Source organism: Xiphias gladius, chromosome 7 (genome assembly GCF_016859285.1).
Source record: "Xiphias gladius isolate SHS-SW01 ecotype Sanya breed wild chromosome 7, ASM1685928v1, whole genome shotgun sequence".
NCBI lineage: Eukaryota > Metazoa > Chordata > Actinopteri > Istiophoriformes > Xiphiidae > Xiphias > Xiphias gladius.
In genome coordinates this window covers 10,051,649-10,071,768 of record NC_053406.1, presented here as the reverse complement: position 1 = coordinate 10,071,768, position 20,120 = coordinate 10,051,649, and the positions used below count along the sequence as shown (strand labels likewise).

At 40.1% G+C, this 20,120-nt stretch overlaps 1 protein-coding gene across 1 annotated transcript; it reads right to left on the bottom strand.

Moving 5' to 3' along the window:
* Positions 1-39: 39 nt before the first annotated feature.
* Positions 40-19,072, bottom strand: golim4a (golgi integral membrane protein 4a). The gene is made up of 16 exons (XM_040131635.1): positions 18,871-19,072; positions 10,759-10,833; positions 10,363-10,412; positions 10,087-10,140; positions 9,646-9,796; positions 9,400-9,482; positions 9,038-9,121; positions 6,719-6,940; positions 6,330-6,614; positions 5,611-5,897; positions 4,701-4,777; positions 4,343-4,416; positions 3,683-3,892; positions 3,361-3,429; positions 3,042-3,128; positions 40-1,274 (listed from the first exon to the last, which is right to left on the bottom strand). Exons 1-16 carry the CDS (start codon positions 19,055-19,057, stop codon positions 1,119-1,121), a joined length of 2,151 nt encoding a protein of 716 aa, XP_039987569.1. The 5' UTR covers positions 19,058-19,072; the 3' UTR covers positions 40-1,118.
* Between the last annotated feature and the right edge of the window lie 1,048 nt (positions 19,073-20,120).

Below are 20,120 nucleotides of genomic sequence, written 5' to 3'. Positions count from 1 at the left end.
AATTGTATCTTCATATAGGAGAAAGCGCAGAATTAGAGAACAGAGTATGAGATCCTTCAGCCTCTTTATTCCACTCACCATTCAGGTGGCAAACATGGTTTAATACAATCAAAATCCCACATTTTTTTGTACCAAATATAACTGGCAGAAAAATGTACAAATTGTCAGCATTTGTTTTACTATACATTGTACAGCAGACTAAAGATGTTGCATTAAATTGCATTAGGTCTTGTGAATTTAATTCACACCAGCAGTTGACATGAACCAGCCTCCTTTTTAAGGCTAAGCCGAAGCAATATGCAAGAGGGTCAGCACTAACTGGCGTGCTGTATCGCTCCTGTCCGATTGAAATGCTTTTCCAAATGTAAAATGAGTAAGATCCAGAAGAGGTTTCCAAGAATGGAAAGGCACATGTCAGAGTGACACTTTCAGCACGGAATGGCTTCACCAGAAATGTCTCTTTGATTGACGTTGGCAGAAATATCCGGTGAAAATGCTCTCGTCTAGCAGCTTCAAGAAGCTGGTAAAAGTCATTATGACACAAACTAGTTCAGTCGGGGGGGGATGTTGCACCTTTTTACGATTGTCAGAGTTGTTACAATGAACAATAAATAACAGAAAAGGACTCAATCGATTGGAATGCAAGATGCAAATTAAAATTTGAGCTCTATAGAGAATACAACTGTTTGCATAAAACATACATATAAAGGCCTGAACATGACATTAGAATAACATAATTTATTTTGGTTTCTTTACACAAAGAAAGCACATGATAAAATTACATTCTCTGCCTGTCTGCTGTTAAAAAAACAGAAGCAGACAGACAATCAGGCAGACGTGCGAGTAGACAGAAAAGCAAATTAATTAAAAAACAAAAACAGTATGTATCCCATTTCCGTCCTATAAATTCTGTCAATTTCCACAGTGTCGGCTGATCAGTTCCAACCCCAGTGTTTGGAAGAGCTTCCTATCTTCCAGGCATAATATCCCAGTTTTCCTAAATGGAATTCTGAATGAATGGCTGCTTTTATTCCTCTGAGAAACAAGGGAAAAAAAGACCCGATAGGCTCTTCAGGCAGCCGAAAAGGCACCGCAGCTGGTTAAAGTCTGCGTCTGTCCTACATCTCTGCCCTCCGATTGGTTCCCTTGTCTCGACCAGCCGTATCCTCCTCTACCTCCTCTTCTTCCTCTTCGTAATTCTCTTCTTCATTATTCTCTGCGTCCTTTCTGTGATCCTCCTCTGTTTTTGGTCCCTCCTGGTTTTTTACTTCATCCTGGAGCAAATCACAAGCACAAAACGGTGATTTCATGGCCATTACATACAATCTTGTGAACATCCAAGTTTACACATTTTTCCACTAAAAATTATCATTTCAGACATTTACAGGTATATATCACAATTAATCTTCACACTTGAAATGATATTATTTGTCTTCCTGTTTACCATTTAGTCTCAGGATCCTCTTTTTACGGGCCCATTTGCATTCTAAACATGTGATTTCCCACCGTTTACAGAAGTACAGACCAAATATGTAGGCAAACTAACAAAAACAGGAAAGAATATGTTCAGAGTTCCCCCATAGAAATCTGTGGTTTGTGACTGTAACAGGCCAATGAGTGTTTGCATGCATGCATGTTTTGTCTGCTTATCCATCTGCAGGACTACAACACACAGGATTGTAATTCTGTTGTAAATAAATGGGAGCAGAGACATTTGTGTAAAGGTTCAGCTGAGACACCTCAGCCAGACCAACTGTAGAGCAGTTCAAGAATGAAACTGAATGAATTGGAAGCTCCACTGAGCTCAAATTACAGAGACACACAAGTACGTTCACTCATTAGGTGACTGACAAAGTATAAAACACAAGTCAGTCAAACAAGATCATTTATATGAACTAAAACCACTGCACAAAATGTATTTGTTTAACTCTTCTAAGTCCGAAAATCTTTTGTAATATCTGGCACCATGAGACAAAAGGATTATACACATTTAATATTACACGCACAAAATTGACTATACAGTTTTCCCCCGCTAGGGATTATAAATCAATTAATCTCGCCCTCCAAGGAGGTCAGAAGTAAGGGTCAATTACAGAAAAGAAAGTAGTAGGGAGTCTTGCTCAAGGACCCCTCAGCAGGGTACAGTGCTGGTTGTCATAAGGTTCGTACATTTTGGAGATATCACTTCTTAAATGTACTCCTAAGACTCACAACCAACGCAATAAAAATACTCTGAACTCTGAACATTATATAAACAATATACTGTATTAAATTTGATAGTTTTGGAAATCATAAAATGTGTTCGAGCTTCTCCTGTCAAACAGATTTCCTCTTAGAACAAACTGAAGAATCCAAACCCAAGGTTGAAACCTGACACGCCGACACACTCACCACCCGATCCCCCTCAATTTACCAGGCCACGCACGGGCCGGGTTCAAGTTACGGGGACAAAACACAGGTATGTGCACATACTTGAGCTAACCCAGTTGAATCTCTGTACAGCTAAAATGTCACAGCAGTGAATATTTCCAGATGCGATACCAAAACATTTTACAGCCGCTTTCGGCTGTAACAGTTTCAGGGTGTTATGTTACTCAAGGGCTGGGATAGGACCTAATGAAAAGTTCCAGGGAATAAAAAATGGATTCCAAAGTTATACTGTAGAAATGGGCATTAATAATTATTGGCTACACAGCTGAATTTGAATCTGTGGAGGTACTTTAGGATGCAGTTCCTCTAATAGCCACTAGATGCTGGGTCCAAGAAAACTGACTATAGAGAAGTGTAAGAAAAAAAAAAACAACTAACTTCTCCTTTGAAATATTAAGTAAATATGTTTTTTAACACCATGCTAAAACTGCACACTGCTAATTATGTACGTAGGAGCACACAGCAAAGCCTGGGATTTCACCCGAGTCACTGTGGTGGTGGGTGAGTGCATTTCCTAGGCACCACCTGGGCAAAATGCAGTAGTCAAGAAATGTGAATGATTGGAAGAAAAGCTAGAGACCCGCTGAGTGGTTCCCCGCAGAAGAAGCTACCTGTTCTATGTTCTCGTTATATGGATCCTCTCCATCCTCCTCCACCTCCTCCTCTCTCTTCTGCCCACCAGCAATGTCCTCCTGGATCTTTAGAACAGCAATAACAACAGAAAGGAGTTCACTGGTTGTCTGATTTTAGGAATAAAAAATAAAACTAGAAGATCCCCGAGTGGATTGAAACAATGTGGGACATACTATACATATTTGTGTAGTGTTTGGTGATAAATCTGCCTTTCCTGGATATCATTTCCTCCCCCTCACATCTTTTGCTTCTTCTTTCAGTATGTAAAAGGTGCGTTTGAGCATGTGTCTTACAGACCTCGTCCTCTAGTCCCTCCTGGTACTGGTCGTCCATCGCGTCTTCCTGTTGATCTGGGTTTCCAGCCATCTGAACACACACAGACACAGACACAGACACACACACACACACACACACACACACACACACACACACACACACACACACACACACACACACACACACACACACACACACACACACACACACACACACAAATCGCACAGAAGTTCAAACACTCCCTCCAGATAAATGCTGAACTCCTCATTAAACTGATCCTGAGGGTTTTATCCTTTCTTTCTCTTTATACTGCTCTATCATCCTTCCCTGACCCCATCCTCACCACCAGTTCCTCCTCCACAGCGGGTTGTTCGGGGCCGGGGTGTGCGTCTCTGTGCTGGACTGGCGCTGCCGGCTCGTCTTCCTCTTCTACCACCTCCTCTTCCTCTTCTGCAACCCTGTGCTGCGGCCGCTCATCCTCAGCCTCCTCAAACTCATCCTCTCCCTGGTTGTTGGGGTCGTCCTCGGGGTCCAGCTCACCGTCTACAGCGCCCTATACATGAAGAGATTGTAGTGAAATAACACAGGAAGAGAGGAGAGTAAGGAAGAGATACACCACTAATGGTAAAAGTGGGTTGATATTTGCAAGTGTTTGAAATATAAGCTGCACTAACATTAGAATAAGAGCAAGAGATAAAACTGTAATGTTAATGATTAACAACTGAATATGTTTGGCAGATTAAAACTGATTGTGACAGTTAGTGTACTCTAACCTCACTGGTATTCAGAAGAATTAATAAATCCCTGCTTTGACTGACAAGTGGAAGATAGATAGAGGGAAGATGAGTATGGCAGTGTGAGACAGTGAGCACGGAGGATGAAAGAATCGATTTCTGGATTGATGGCTCAATGAATGGATGATGACACATGATACACTGGTGGGAATGTTAACGATAAATAGATGGAGTGAGCAGGATGGAGAGATGGATGGATGGACAGTCACCTGTTGATGTGGTGGTACTCTGTGATCTGCTTCTTCTCTCTCCTCCTCCTCATGTAGCTTATGAGCATCTCTTTCTGTTCTCACACACACACACACACACACACACACACACACACACACACACACACACACACACACACACACACACACACACACACACACACGCACACACGCACACACTTAGCATGAGCCTACTTCCACTCTGAGCTCTTCTCATGTCATGAGACACTGAGAAACATTATTTCAGAGAATATTTTACGCTGTACTGTTCATATGATGTAATGATAAACATTCTTAAGTATCTGACTGCTGAGGATTTATTTATTTATTTATTTTACAGGTAATCTTTCTATCTCACCTTCTTCATCTTCAGTGTGACCATCCTCCTCTCCTTGAACCATATCATTGTCCATGTTCTCATACTCTGTCTTCTTCCTAATACCAACAATGACAGTACAAGGTAATCAGAAGGGTACAGGCTCTGTAAGCCACATCAAAAAAGATGTATTAATGTTGAAAAACAAGCATGCAAACTACAGTTTTAAAAATTTACTGCTTGCCACATTGCAGTTTTTGTTCAGTAGTCTTCTTTGGAGCTCTCGGTACATATCTAGCTGTATCGCTGTAAGATACTTTACATCTTTGTGTAGTAGAACTGCTCCAGTTTGCACATCTGTACGTACAGATCCATAAAATTTTACCTTTCTCAGAGCCTTTGGCTTTGTCCAAATTTAATCAGGGCATCATCATGAGACTAATTGGTTTGGTGAGTGGAAAACCTCTCAGTCGATTCTTGTTTCCAGTTTGTGGGAAGGAGATTTTAATTGCTAGGGTTAATCAAGGCAATGGAAGTCTCATTAAGCGTTTCCTCTGACATTCCTTTAGAAACATGATTAAAAAATGGCCGACAGCTGTGTTTTACCAAGTTTCTAATTCTCTCGCTCCATTTGCCTTTTGAGCTAATGCAGCAACAAGACTAAAGAGGAAACACCAGGTTTGGGTCAGTTCATTTCACTTTCTTCTTGTCAGTTTAATACTTGCCTTAAAAGGCTTGAGAAATTAAATTGAAATTTACAAATTTTTCAGTCATTTGAACAGGACATATTAAACTGCATTGGCCTCTTTTGTATTAGTATAGCAACAGAAATCTTAGAGTCTGACAACCTCAAAGATACCTCTGAGTTTAAATCAGGAAATATATTATAGTAATTTGGACGAACTCCCTGTGCGCCTGATTTTAAGTGATTCCAACTGATTTTAAATCTGACCTTTTGTGCTCCTCTCTCAGCAGCTGCTCCCGTCTGTCGGCCTCCCTGTGATGCAGCTCCTCTCTCTCCTGCTCCTCCTTCAGCCTCTGCTCCCTCTCCTTCAGCACCCTTTCCCTCTGCGCCTGCAGGGCCTCCTGTCGCATCTGGATCTGCCTGCGCTCCTCGGCCCTCTGAGCCTCCAGGCGCTGCTGCTCCTGCTGCTGCTCGTAGGCCGACTTCACACGCTCCACCTGGGCGTGTGCCTCGTGCTGCTGTGGGGTGTCCCGATGCAACTCTGCATGGGGTTCCTTTGAGATGACAAATGAATTCAAAAGATTCAAAAAAGTAGAGCCAATCGGATACACAGATTTACTGTTTTTTGAGAGACAAATAAGGGATATAGGATATCCTTTTATCTTGGTAAAGTTTAATAGATAAAAATGACAGCATAAAACAATGAGAACAACACCTAATGAGCAAGCTGCCAGTAATCAAAGGAGTAAGCACCGGGCAAATGCTGTAATTTATTCTGGTTCCTCTGGGATTAAAGCTAAATGATTAGCAGTTCAATCTGTCTGATATGACAAGGCCACACATGACTAACTCATGATTATAAGGTTTATTATGTTAAGTTTTAAATGACATAACAGTCACTCTAAACTAGTAATAGTCAAATGAGATACAGGAAACCTAAATCAACCCTGTTTACATAAGACTGAGTAGTCTCAACCAGTTCTGACCAGTTGTGGCTGACGTCTCTGTCGGTCCAGTGCGTTCTCATCTGGCTGTCCCTGTTCCTCCTCCTCCTCCTCCTCCTGCTGCTGCTCATCCTGTGGTTGGTCCGGGTCCTCCTCAAACCTCTGAGGCTGTCCTGCTTGAGCCATCTCCTCCTCCGCCAGCTCCCTCCTCCTCTCCGCCTCTCCCTCTCCATCCTCCTCCTCTTTCTCTGACAAGGTGTGCTGGGATACGGTTGAGTGGGACTTGATCTTGGACTGGGCATGCACCTCCTGTACTTGGTGGTCAAACTGAGACGAAATCAAGACGCAAAATAATTAGAACTGTGCATTTTCATATGTGCTGTCTGCCTTTTGTCTTGATCGTAAAGTGATCCAAAAGAATCCCACATTACCCTGGACTCATTGTCCTGCTGAGCCTGGTGATCTTCATGGGCTGGCTCATCTTTATGTGGCCGTTCGAGTATCGCAGCCTGGTGGGCCTCACGGACATGGGATTCGGGGGCTATGGCGGCAGCTGCTTGCGGCTGCTGGGGAGCAGGGTTTTGCTCGGGCTGTCTCACGTTGGGAACCCTGTTCAGGGACTCCTTCAGCTCCTTGTATTCATCTACCTGCACCTAAAGGGAACAACATGTACAGCTATAAGAGGGCTAAGACAGAAAATCCTGGGTGAATCGTGTAATGCAGTTGGATTCTAAGTATTCCAAAAAATAATTGATAATGGGCTTATGTTGTAAGTAATGGCTTTATTACTTGTCTATAATCATTCACTGATATTCTATAGATCAGTCATAACCCATTAATAGGAACAACTGTTGCCTTTTGCTGATGACCAATTAGAAAGTGGGAAACTAATTTTCACAACTTGGCAACCCAAAAGTTTTTATTAAAAGCTTATAACTGATTTAAAACACATCAGTAAGGGATTTATTTGTCATTAATAAAGCAATTAACTGCAGTTTATAAAAACTGACTTCTTTAAATGGTATCCGAAATTCTCTACCGTGTGCACCTCAAGGAGGAAAAAATCCCAGACTTGGAACAGATAGGGCTGGGTATCATTCTGAATATTTTCAATATTTGAGCCAATATGATGCCTGATTACATAACAATTCTTTTCCCGATTTTTTATTTTAAAAAATATGTTACAAAACTTTTTTTTAATTAAAAAAAGGACAAACTTCTTAAAGGTTAAATTTGATCTAAACCAAACAGGTGCATAAGAACAGTTGAAATCTCTAAAAACTAGGATTTAAACTAGCAAATATCTGATGGACAAGACTATGAGTCTGACCAGACAATGGAAGGATGCCAACTTTCAGCACCTGACAGTTTTGTCTGTGCTACAGACACATTTTGGTCAGTTAAAAGAGAGAACTACGCCCCTCCAAAAAACTTTTAACCAGGTGCTGGACATTTTGGTCGGTACTGGAAAAGTTGTGATGTTTGAGACCCAGCCCTAAATATTATAGATTAATTTTATATATATATATATATAATTATAGATTATATAATAGATTAAAATACTGTATGTTTTTAAGAGAGAAAAATTTCAACTTCATTCATCTGGCATCTCAATACTGTCTTAACACCACCATTACCTGCACTATAAAGACACAACAACACAGTCATTACACAAAAACAAACTCTCTGGCCACAACTTCACCTGAGGTGATACAGACATTTCTTTTCTAACCTACCATCCAGTCCAATATACCAACAAATGACACGACAATTCTTTTATAAAGTACATACACACGTACTTCGTAACGAGGCCAGAGGGTTAAATTCTAGAAATTCTTTTTAAATTCCTCCTCTCTCTCTTTCTTTCGCTTCAGTCCCTCCATTATATCTTTCTGGCTGATTGGTTGCAACATGCTTTAGATGTACTGCTCTGACAGCCCTGACTAAACCAAACTCCCTGGAGTGAAGCAAAGAGTTTAGTGTGCTTGTGTGTGTGTGTGTGCGTGCGTGTGCGTGTGTCCGTCCAACTAGAAATACTGATGAAAAACAGGACAGGCTTTAAAACAAATTAACAAATGCAGACAGACAGAGAGAAAGAGAGAGCGGAAAAGAGAGGAGAGTGAGTGACTATCCATAAATGCAGACGGAAAGGAGGAGAGCATTTCAAACAAATCAGCAGAGTACTGTATATTAAGTGAACCATTTAGGAATCTCAAAGATCACTTCCAAGGAGAAACAGCAACATCTGATCTAATTACCCAAAAAAACAAGCAACACATCGTGCATGTTTTTTTCTTTTTTTCTGCTTTACTGAGAAGGTTAAAGTAAAGGTCAGTAGGGCTGAGAGGAATGCAGAGCAGAGGAGAGGATGTTTTAGTTTCTCTGGGGACATGCGGAACTTACTCTTCAGTTTTCCTGTATGACCTCCTTTTTCATCAGCTCATTAATTGCTCATTAGTTTTAATAAATAAAGGTGGGTTCACTCATATAAGTGACACATTCTGTGCAACAGTAACAGACCCTACCTTATCACTGAAACATTTTGCTCCATTTACACTGTCCTTGACTCTGTAGCTTCTCTGCTAACATGCTAAAAAGACAACGTTATACTTGATGACAAAATGAAACACAAATCTCTTATCTCTCAATGCAACTAAATGTAAAATCTGTCCTCTGTGAAGCAATCAATCAGCCGTTGTATTCACTGACATCAGTGAACAATGAGACTGCTTCTCCATGCACCCTCCTACCTGAGCTGCAGCCAGCGCACTCTTGTGGTCCTGTAGTGTCAGTGCCAGCTGGTCATGGGCTGCCTTCAGGTCCTGATGCTGAAGCTGAAAACACAAGTGCAACCACAGAACAGGAATGAGCCATCTATTTTTATGTTAGGCTTGCATTTGATCTTTTATTTAAAATAGGATTTCAGATAAAACAACACATATTTTTCACCCAATTTTGCTGGCACTATTTCACTATTTTTGACTCACTGACAAAACTCTATTTCTTCAATATCAAATAACAGATAGCGTAAATTTTATGGTTATATTTTTTTGGAAAATAAAATTTAAAAAAAAGACTAAAAAGTTGAAAAGAATATGTCTCATGTTCTCACCTGGGCATCCTGTAGCTGTATATGAATGTCATGGTGGGCTTTCCTCAGCTGTTTATTTTCCTCTCTCAGGTTATATACATTCTCTGCAGTTAAAAACAGCAAACACATTAACAGAAAGCATGTGACTTTTTACTAGATCTGAAAGTCTGCACATAAAACACTTGCAGTATTTAATAAAGTCAGAAGATGGAGACAAAGTAAGTCTTTAATGATGACAGCCCTACAGAAAGCTACAAAAATCTGTACCTTTCAGTTGGGAGACTTCCCCCTCTTTGGTTTGCTGCAGCTTCTCATATCGCTCTCTGTGTTCGTCCAGCAACCGGCTGTGGTCCTCACCCTGCACTTGGTGCTGGTCCTGCAGCTCGTAATACTGCTTCTTCAGGTCCTCATGCTGGTTCTGACAGAGAGGAAAAAAAAACTAGTCATCACATGGCCTTTGTTTTGTTTTTCTCATTTTAATAAATCAATGAATCATCAGTCACCAATGAAAAACTAACTGTCCCGCACCCATGCATAAACTTTACACCAAAAAGAGGAAGGATGTAGTGTGGCGAGGTCTGCAAGTGTGTGTTGAAATGAACGACAGGAAGAAATAAGGTTAAATACGAGGATGTCTGTGTTAATGATAAGAATACAGAATCCTGCATGGTAAGCGCAAGTGTGTCTCGGGATTAATTTCATCCATACCTTTAACATCTGATGTTGCACTTGTAAAGAGTTGAATCTGCTGCTGGAGTCTTGCTGTTTCAGCATAAAAACAAAAGGTTACAAAACTCAAGTGACTTTGTTGTGCGGGCTTACTGTTACTGTAACAACAGATGCTTGTAAAGAGATTAATTCAAGCTGGTAGTGTAAGTCACCGCAGTTGTGGACACTTGATAAGGAACAGCTCAAACAATCTGTAAAACTGAGTTTAAAGATAAATTTTAATAGAAGAAATGGTAATTATGTGAAAAAACATACCTTCTCCTTGTTCAGTGACTGTTGTGCTTCGAGTTTGTAAACCAGATAATCTAGAAATCAGAACAGATTTTTTTAACAAGATAAATTTAGTTAATTAGTTAAAGTTAATTTTTACCAATGTAGTGGAAAATTATGTTGCAGGGGGTGTTGTTAAAATGTTCAAGGTGGTTAAAAACTCAGTAATATTTAACATAAAACTTGTCAAATACAATTCATTTACACTTTACATTTATTTAGCAAATAAACAAAAATAAGAATGTAATACTTATTGGGATCTAATATTCATTTCACCACCACGATATGCAGTCTCAGTGTGAGATATGAATTTCCCAAAGCTCCCTTGAATGGAGACATACCTCAACAGTCAGAGTTGAGTGTAGATGTTGCTTTTCTCACCTTCTTTGGCCTTTTTGTGCTCCAACCTCTCCTTCTGCAGAGACTTCTCCAACCTAGAGCGATGCTCATACACAACTAAACATGTGAAACACAGATGGAGGGAAAGATAGGGGGGATAAACAGAGGGAGGGAGGTAGGCAGAGAGAGAAAACACAGGGGTTTGGTGAGAAGTTTGACCTCTGTTTGGGCCAGGTGGAAGGTAAACTAAACAACAAGAGAGCGGTAATACAAATATATACATTCACAAAATCATAAACATTCATTTTAGAGAGGCAGACAGAGAGAGAGGATATGCACATTATGGTTGATGTAAGAGCCAGGAGTGATATTTATTCAATCACACTGAGATGTCGGGACATGATAGCTCCTCAATCAACAGAAAGCTGCGGTATTCCTCACAAGTCTGGTGGTCTAGGGGTATTTACAATTGTGCTTATGTGCCTGGTGGGTGGTGTTGAAGAGGTTTAGAAAGTATGATTCATTAAGACAATTTTTGTCTTAATGCTGACAAGTTGAGTTTAAGGTAAATTAACATAATTCTCGGTAAAAATGAGTCCTTAATGCTCCTTCATAACCCCAAATCTCTTGTATATCTCTTTATTTTAACGGAAATCCTGCTTTATCTTAGACTCGCTTGAAATCTCTCCAGCTGTTCTCCCCAAACTCCCCACACTCTGTCTCAACAGATTCCCTGTTTTTTCCCTTCCATTTTTTCACCTTCATCAGATTCAAGATTAAATCAAATGTAACGGAATTTATCCCTGTGGGGAATTAGGTTCACCCCAGCAGCAGACTACAGGATGGAGATGAGGCCGACACAACATAGTTACACACACAAACGATGGAACAAATGAAGAAGTAATGGCAGGTTTGCAAGCTGCAGGTCCTTTTTGCCCTTCTTTCCTAACTTGCTCCATTCACCTGCGCTGCCTTTTTTCTTTCAGATAAAGCTTCACTGATAAGTGCTCTACTGAGTTTTCTAGGAAACTCCTGAGGCTTCGAGGCAGACCCCGGAGCCTAATTAATTTATAAAAACACACCTTTTGTGTTTGTGGGTATTCTGGCAGAAGGGAGATTCAAGTAAGTAACGACCACAAAAAATGAAATAAAAGAACATTGACGGAGATGAAAGGAGATGATGGGACAGCATTTAAACTCATAATTGAATTTAATGGCTTAAAAGCGAATATACATATTACTTATTCTAAATATAAATAAACATTTAAACACACTTTTCCTGATTCAGATGCAAATTCAGTTTTCGTCTCTCATATTGAGCTTTCATTCCCCAGATTTTAACTGGAGGCTACTCATCTCTTCTGACACTGTATTTTAGCAGACATTCACCTGTCTGTACCCGGTCTGCAAAGGCTCTATTGTGATTGTGCATTTGTGACCAACAGTGACGTTTTAAAACCATTTCTGTTCTTCATGTGCATGTACTGTCATGCAGAGTTGTTGCAGAATACTCAAGACTTTCAGTTCAATTAATTTATCTACACTTATATCAATTACCTCCTTCAGGACTTACGAATAAACATATCAAGTAGATAATAGTGCAATTTTACTGGTATAGTATTACTGTATTGGATCTCCAAATACTTTCTAGTGGTAACAGATTTGTAACCTACATATCAGGTATTTAATCTCCTTCCTGAAAGTTATGCTAGTTATATTGTATAGTTATAGTAGCATACTTTATATATTCAAAATTGTAGTAATTTTAAGTAATTTTAACATTCAAACAGAAATTTGTCAACCATAATGAACACAACAAAGTATTCACACAGCATTTTCTGAGTAGACAGAATACATTTTTAGGGCCACATGGTTTACGAGTCAAGTGTCATTCAACTCTTGTTTTTTTTTTGTTTTTTTTTTTAAATATCTTATGTGAAGCATTTTGTAACTTTTTCTTGATAAGTGCCAAGTAATGACAACAGTAACTCCCATCAACACTTTGGTGAGAAAGATACTTTGTAAAAAACTTGTTCCGTGACTACTAGGTCATCGCTTCTTCAAGTTTCTTACATTTTCTCGCTCCTGCCTGAGGGGGGGCTGGGCAGTCAAACTGATGATGTGGCTATTCTTCCTTTTTAAGAGCTAGCTCAACAGATTCCAGGATAAACTGTTAGCTATACAGAACAATCTTGTAATCATTTCATGACCACAATAAAACTGAGAAAGAGAAGGGTAAGAGAGTGTAGGAGAGAGAAGCAGACGTAGGCACAGAGAATTAGCAAAAAAAAAGAAAAAAGAAAAAAAAGAAATGAAGAGTGAAACAGAGGAAAGCTCACAGCAGTGAGGCAGGCACAAATAGAACAAAGATAAATATATAAACCAGGAAAGACTGAATGGAAAGTGACAGACTCGGAAACACAAAAACCACAATGAGGGGGTGAGACACAGACTTGGTATTAAGGTGCAATAAAGTAACTAATGGGTAGCCAAGCTAATACAGGACAGACATTAAATTCAAACTCATGAAATAGCTTGGTGGTTATTTAATGGAACCCTTTCAGCCTTTAATAATGTGGAAAATGTCCCTCATTTGGTATAAAAGAAATTAGCTCTGTTCAACAGTGACACTTTTCTAATAAGAGATTTTGTTAAATAAACGACGACGCCACAGGTCTGTTAACTTGATCTGAACTTCACAGACAAACTGCCCTATCTGGTGGCACTGTTTTTTTCTCCAAAGACACCGCCGCTGTCACTAATATTTGCCATTGTCTGCACCCTGGTGTTGCTGTAAATGGGTATTTCAAATGTACAGCACTTTGTGGCATTGAGTGAACATGTATGTGCTTTTATGCCAATTTCTGCTCCTTTGTATATAGAAAGTTACCCCTTTTTCAGTGCTTTCTTACATCTGTAGTTTTCAACATCTAATGCTATTAACATGCAGTTTATATCGCCATACTTGCTGTTTTTGCAAACTGTGCTGAGTGGGAAATAAAAGTAATTTCACTGAATTAATGCAACTGGTTGTACCAGTTTTTTACTTGTCAAACACTGGAAAATACTATGTTTACCTTGAACTTTGTGACTATCAATTATTACCCACTATAATCACTAAGCCATCAGTGTTCACTGCTGTGATCAGTGCTTCATGTTGATTCTCTTCTGCAAGACTGTGTTATGTTCATAACTTCATGTCATAAGACCGTCTCAGAAGTAACAAATGAGGTTTAATGCCTGTAAAACTGGCTGAAATCCAAAAAACTCCAAAAAACGGTCTTTCCAAATTCTTTCTTTTCTCTGAGCTTAATCAGATGGACGTTAGGTTACATGAGATTAGGGAGGTTTTATTCTGCTTGTTGGAGGCTCTGTACCTTCTCAGATGTGCCAAAGATGAGGCCATGTTGCTCTCAGCTAACGCCACAGCACACACACCCTCTCTCTAGGGGACAACATAGACAAGTTGGGCGACAGCTACAAAAAAGCTACAGGCTAAAAAACACGATGTAATTTGAATGTGCTTCTGAATAATTTAAGCCCATTAATACTGCCACTAGGCAGTGAATTTTTTCATAATATGTTTCATTTAGAAACTCACTTTGCTCCACATAAACATGACAAGGTCAAAGATTAAACGAGAAGAATAAATGAATTGAAAATTTAGTTGAAATATTAAAATACATATCTTTTACTTCGTCTCTCCTTTAATTTGCTTTACAAAGCATTCCAATGTGAAAAAAATTACAAACAACAAAATGAGAAATTACATTAGAGTCAACTTCTTCAACCCAGATCAAAATAACATACGAACAAAACTACAAATATTCAGATGCAAAGATTGGTACCGCCATTTGCTGGTGTTTCAGGATCTACTGTTCCCACAAATGAAAGCTTCTAAGTACACACCAACACACTTATTCATTTTACATCTGCCCTCATGTAAGTCAAACTTCAATGAGCATGGGAGTAAACATTTATTGTTTGAGGCTTTTTTCCCTCAGACCAATGAAACATTTCCCTAACACTGTGGTTAAAGTGCACTGGCAGAGTGAGAACAAGGGACTTCTCTATGGCATGACCTTTACTTGCCTACTGGTTTAGATGTGGAGAAAATTGGACCGGTTAGAGTAAAATGGTTGTGTGGACTGTGACTGCTATCAATCACACTGGGAAATGGGCTCCAGGATTGTGTTTGTGTGTTTGTGTGTTCGTGTGTGTGTGTGTGTGTGTGTGTGTGTGTGTGTGTGTGTGTGTGTGTGTGTACCACTGAGCACACACACAGGAAACCAGTTCAATTTAGAGGGGAGTGAGATTCAGTACCGATAATAACTTATTCCAATAATGCAGAGGGTTGGTTCATGGTTCATGTATGCTGCATCTATTTTGAACACCTGAAACATGTACAATGTATTGTTTAGTGTTGTCAACAGGTAATCTGACTCAATCCTCTCTACATCTAGGTTATGCCCTGCACTGGGCCAGAACTTTGAAAACTTGTAAGAACACATGAGCCGATCTGGGATCAATTATTAGGTCACAAAAATATAATACGTATATAAATTTCCACGAGAAATTCCAATTACAAGACAATTTTTTTGTGAGTTTACTTCACAGCTTTCCTTACACTACAGCTCAAGCTCTACTACTATATGCGCATATCAAAGTCAAAATTTTTGAGTTTCTCGTTGTAATCACAGTTCATTTCAGTCACTTCATTTTTATCTATCCCTCAGAGGAGCAGACAGGGCAAACTTGCACAAAGCTTCCACTGAAACATATCAAATGTCCTCCTCCGATGGCAGCTTTCCTTCTACCTCCTACTGGTAAACATAGGTCACACAGGTATCTTTACACCCAGTAATTACACATTTAAACATGTGTAAACGAGACAAAAAAAAGGTGGTCTAGGTGGTGCTGAGTCTCTCTTACTGAAATTGTAACTCAGTTAATCTGAGAAACCTCAGACAGGTGGGAACCCGGCAAAAAACTCACCTCCTAAATGCCCAAAATAATGGACTTCAAGATGAAGGTTGAAGGACAGACAGATTTGGACATTTGAGACCCCAAAACAAATCGTATGAAGGTTCTGTATGTCAATACCAGTCGCACTGAACCCCCTCATCTAACAAAATCACAGAAATAAAATTTTGAAATTAAAGACTAGATTTTACCTATAGTAATGTAATATTCACATAAAATGCAGGTTTATATTCTTTATGTACACAGCAGTGTGTTGTGTTGTTGATTTGTTTTGTTTTCAGGTCATGCTTTACATTTTTATTGTTCATTTCTTGTTTGGAAGGAACTTTGCATGACAAAATCTGACCTTTTCATTTTTATCAGGAAATACAGAAACCCAAATCAATTCCAATACTTCTGTTAAATCCAGGAAGAAATTGGATCTCGAACTCAAACAACAAAAGTATTTACTTCCTTTTAACCCATTGGCAAAAAAAACTATAACATCGGTTGAGACGAGAGTGTTGATTACGAAAAACAGCAGGCAACAACAGTGTTGGTGATGTAAAAAAATATTACAACATTCAAATAGAGATGGCTGTAATTATTCCGTTTGATTAATGTTTTGCAAATGGCATAGAAACACTGATGTGTTTGTGAGTGTGTGAGGGAGTGAATGGGTTTTAAATCACAGGGACACATTTGTCAGAGCTCAGGAATAACCACAAAGTGCCAGTTGATGCTTTTAAATGACCCACAACTGCCAGGCCTGGGGTTACAGTGGGCAACAGTGAATCAATATGGTTGGATTGCAACCCCCCAAGCTATGGCCCACCTCTAAATATAGGGCAGGAAAAACAACAATCAACAGTCAGCGGTGGAGCTCGAGTGGCCTGGACCTTTTGATTGGCTGAATGATCCATCACTTCACAATGAGAGTATGGGTGTGGTTCACAATTTGAGCGACCCAAATGAAGTTACGCAATATCACTTTCCGTGTCAAATTATACTGCCATGCTCTCTGTTTCTGTATATATCAGATACACTGCATCTTTTGAAAATGAAATAGAAGCTATTTGTATAATGTCGACCTGAAACTGACTAAAAGACGCTGCTTAGCTACTTTTTTCCAAGAGACTGATAGAGAGGATCCTGGTGTAATGGAGGAAACTCTCACATTTCTTATATAAGCCTTCCACTTGGAAACCCACTGCTATGCAAATTTGTCACAGAATGCTTCACATGACCACGAAACAAAGGTCTTAATCCATGTGCATGGATACATGTTTACATACATCTGAGGTGTAAAAAGCTTAAGGACAACACTATGGTAGGTATACTGGACCAAGCTGTGGACTGCAGGTTAGGTGGATCAAAGGTTGCATTAAATGATCAGATCCAGAGTCTGGGCTAAAACCCTGACACACTCTTTGATTCCCGGATGTGGGCACAAACTTTGAATATATGAAGCCATGTAGGGGCGGGCTCTGTCTCTGCATAATGGCATGACACACAACCTCACATCCTGTCTGCACAACAGTGTGTTTAGGCTTCTTTATAGGGATGGAGTAAATCAGGGGGTTACTGTAGGACAAGACTGTTTAATCTTTTGTAGAGGTGGGGTGTGTTAGAAGTTCCTCTAGTTAGGTTTTTAATTGGAACATTCTGCTAGTAATACAGGGGAACATAGTGTAGGTCTACTAATGTGAGTGTGCGCGTCACTATTCTCAACAAATGGCAATGAAGCAAACAGATTAGTCAATATCTATGGATTTTTCGAGCATTAATGTTGTGGTTTTTACTGGTAGCTATTGTGTTCTTGGCTGTTGCTAAAAAATTGGTGAGTCTTTACGACCACATCACATTTTGAAGTGCAACCACAGACACTTTAAAGGGAAAATCTGTAATCTAACTTCAAAGAAGTTGGGTGACCCATGATCAGAATTTAAATTCAAAATTTAAATAAAAGGGACTGGAACATTAGCGCCAAATTTTAACATGTCTATTATAAATAAATGACTTACTGTTAGCTAATAATGTTTTTTGATGCAGTAATAGGGTTGAATGCTCATTTTCATATGTAGCTCAAATTATTAAATTGAAAGGTGTTTGAATGAGGTGTCTACGTTGTAAACAAGTTCTATACTGTCCTCTGTAACAACACAGCCACTATCAACGTAGAACAAAGCTCTTAGCTGTTAACAGGTAGGCTTAAAAGACTATGATATGGCAAGATTAAAATGAAAAATGTTGCAAACAATACCGTCTTCAGTAGGGTAATGGCAGTATGTTGGACCACTCACATTATCAGGGTGGTGCAGCACCCAGCTGACTAACCCATTTAAAGATTTTTTTTTTTCAAAGTTAAAACTGTTTGTAACATTATGATTCTTCAGCCTGTGCTTAAAACTAGAGTGACTGTGCTCCCTTTCCCTTCTCTGTTCCCCCATCTGTGGCTGGCAGAAGCAGATGTGCTGGCTGACCTCATGACTTTAAAGTATACTAATCGGTATACTGTTGAAGTGAGCCTGGGGACACAGAGACTACAAGCAGGTGTGTGTGTGTGTGTGTGTGTGTCACAGCCTCCAGTCCGCAGTATAGCACACTTAGGAGGACTGTGGGGTCTAATCTCCCTCCTTACAGTAGAACCATACAGAAGGCAGACCTGTCCCACCAAACGAAGTATCTGTTGAACTTTAAAGCCCAATCTGCTCGACCCTTAACCTGGTTTACCACAAGATTAGAAAGCCACCTAAGGTCAAAGGTCATAGGCAAGTAAATCAACGACTGGCTACAGTATAGCTACAGTCCAGTTAGGTCTGAGAGACTGCTTAAATGGACTAAGGCTTTGTGGATCTATTCCAGCGTTTGACACACACACAAATAAGCATTTACTCCGATACAGTTCAGACTTTCAAGACAAAAGAAAACATTAAACATTTACGATTTAAGAAGCTAAGTGTGCTAACTGGACGCCGAACAGATCTATGGTTCGTAAGGAATTGAATTAACTCCTCAGGTTTATTGTGAGAGGGGTAGGCTTTGACAGCTCCCACAACAACACTAAAATTGCAGTTTTATTAGTAGAGTCTGGCGTGACATTCGTTAGATTCAAAAGAACCCAGCTCTCAACCCCAATCACCGGCGTGGAGACTGAACAACTGTCAATCGCATCACCGTCACTGTGTTTACCTTGGAGCTGTGCCGAGAGGGACTCCTGGTGTTGTTGGTACTTGAGTGCCATCGCCTCCGTCCTCTTGAGTTGTTTGTGCATCTCAAACGATATCATTCCCCCGTACATCATCCCGCAGACCACCGTGAGCAGCAGGAGACACTGGAAGATCCTCCGCTGCCTCCGGGAGCACACCCCGTTTCCCATGTTGACCCGCACCCCTCCCCGCCGTCTGCGCGAGAAAGCCCCGTCTCTGCTGCTGGAAACTTCCGACACAACTTTTTTTTTTTTTTTTTTTTTTACCTCCCGGCGAAGACTGAAGAAGCCCCCCCCACCCCTCTCCCCTCACTCCCGTCACTCCCCGAGCATTTCCACGCAGAAAAATACGGGCTAGGCGCTAATATTGGCTTCTGTGTACATTATTTTAGCATAGCCGCATCCACTCACGGTTCTCCCCAGTAACTTCAAAGTAGCCGCTAAGATTTTTTTGCCTGACTTCACGTCAAACTCTATGGAGTTTGGCTCTGCGCTGCTCGAACGCAGGACAAACCGAGGCTGGCGACTCGCGTACGCGTCCTTCTTTGCCCCTAGCGGGCTCTCTCTTTTCCGACGCGATTCAAAGGAGAGTATGGAAAAAGTAAGACCTCAAGTCCCCGACGAGGCCTCCGCAGAACCTTTAACTTTAGTTACGTGTCAGCCCAGCAGCTGCCTGCTGCCATCCAACTGCAACTCTAGGGGAAGGAAGTCCCGCCTACCAACAACCACAAAATTCCCTGCTCCCGCCCTCAGAGGAGTGCATTTTATCAATTGGTCGCCAGTGAGCTCCATCAAAAAGTGGCTAGGAATGTGAGGGAAGAGAGTTTGGTGACTTGTAGTTTTCCCATGACAGAGACCTGTCGCAATCCTGTGATATCGTCTCAAAATGCTGTGCAAATAATCCGTAATCAACGACACAAAATACCTACAGGAGCATTATAGACATAAATACAGTATGTCAACCAACATGGGCTTTAAGTCACACACCTGGGGCCAAAGACCAATTTACAAAAAAAAAAAATAAAAAATGGGCATGGCATTAGAAATGTACTGAAAAGTAACAGTTAGACCCAGCAAGTCATTTAATCTAAAGTTATCACTTGTTGCTTTAGAACAATTACCTATCCATTTAGCCATTAAATAACAAGTCTGGGTGCATATAAATTACAAAATCATAATTATGATAAACAAAATAAACCTAGATGTTCAGTACAGATAATTTTTTTGTGGAAAA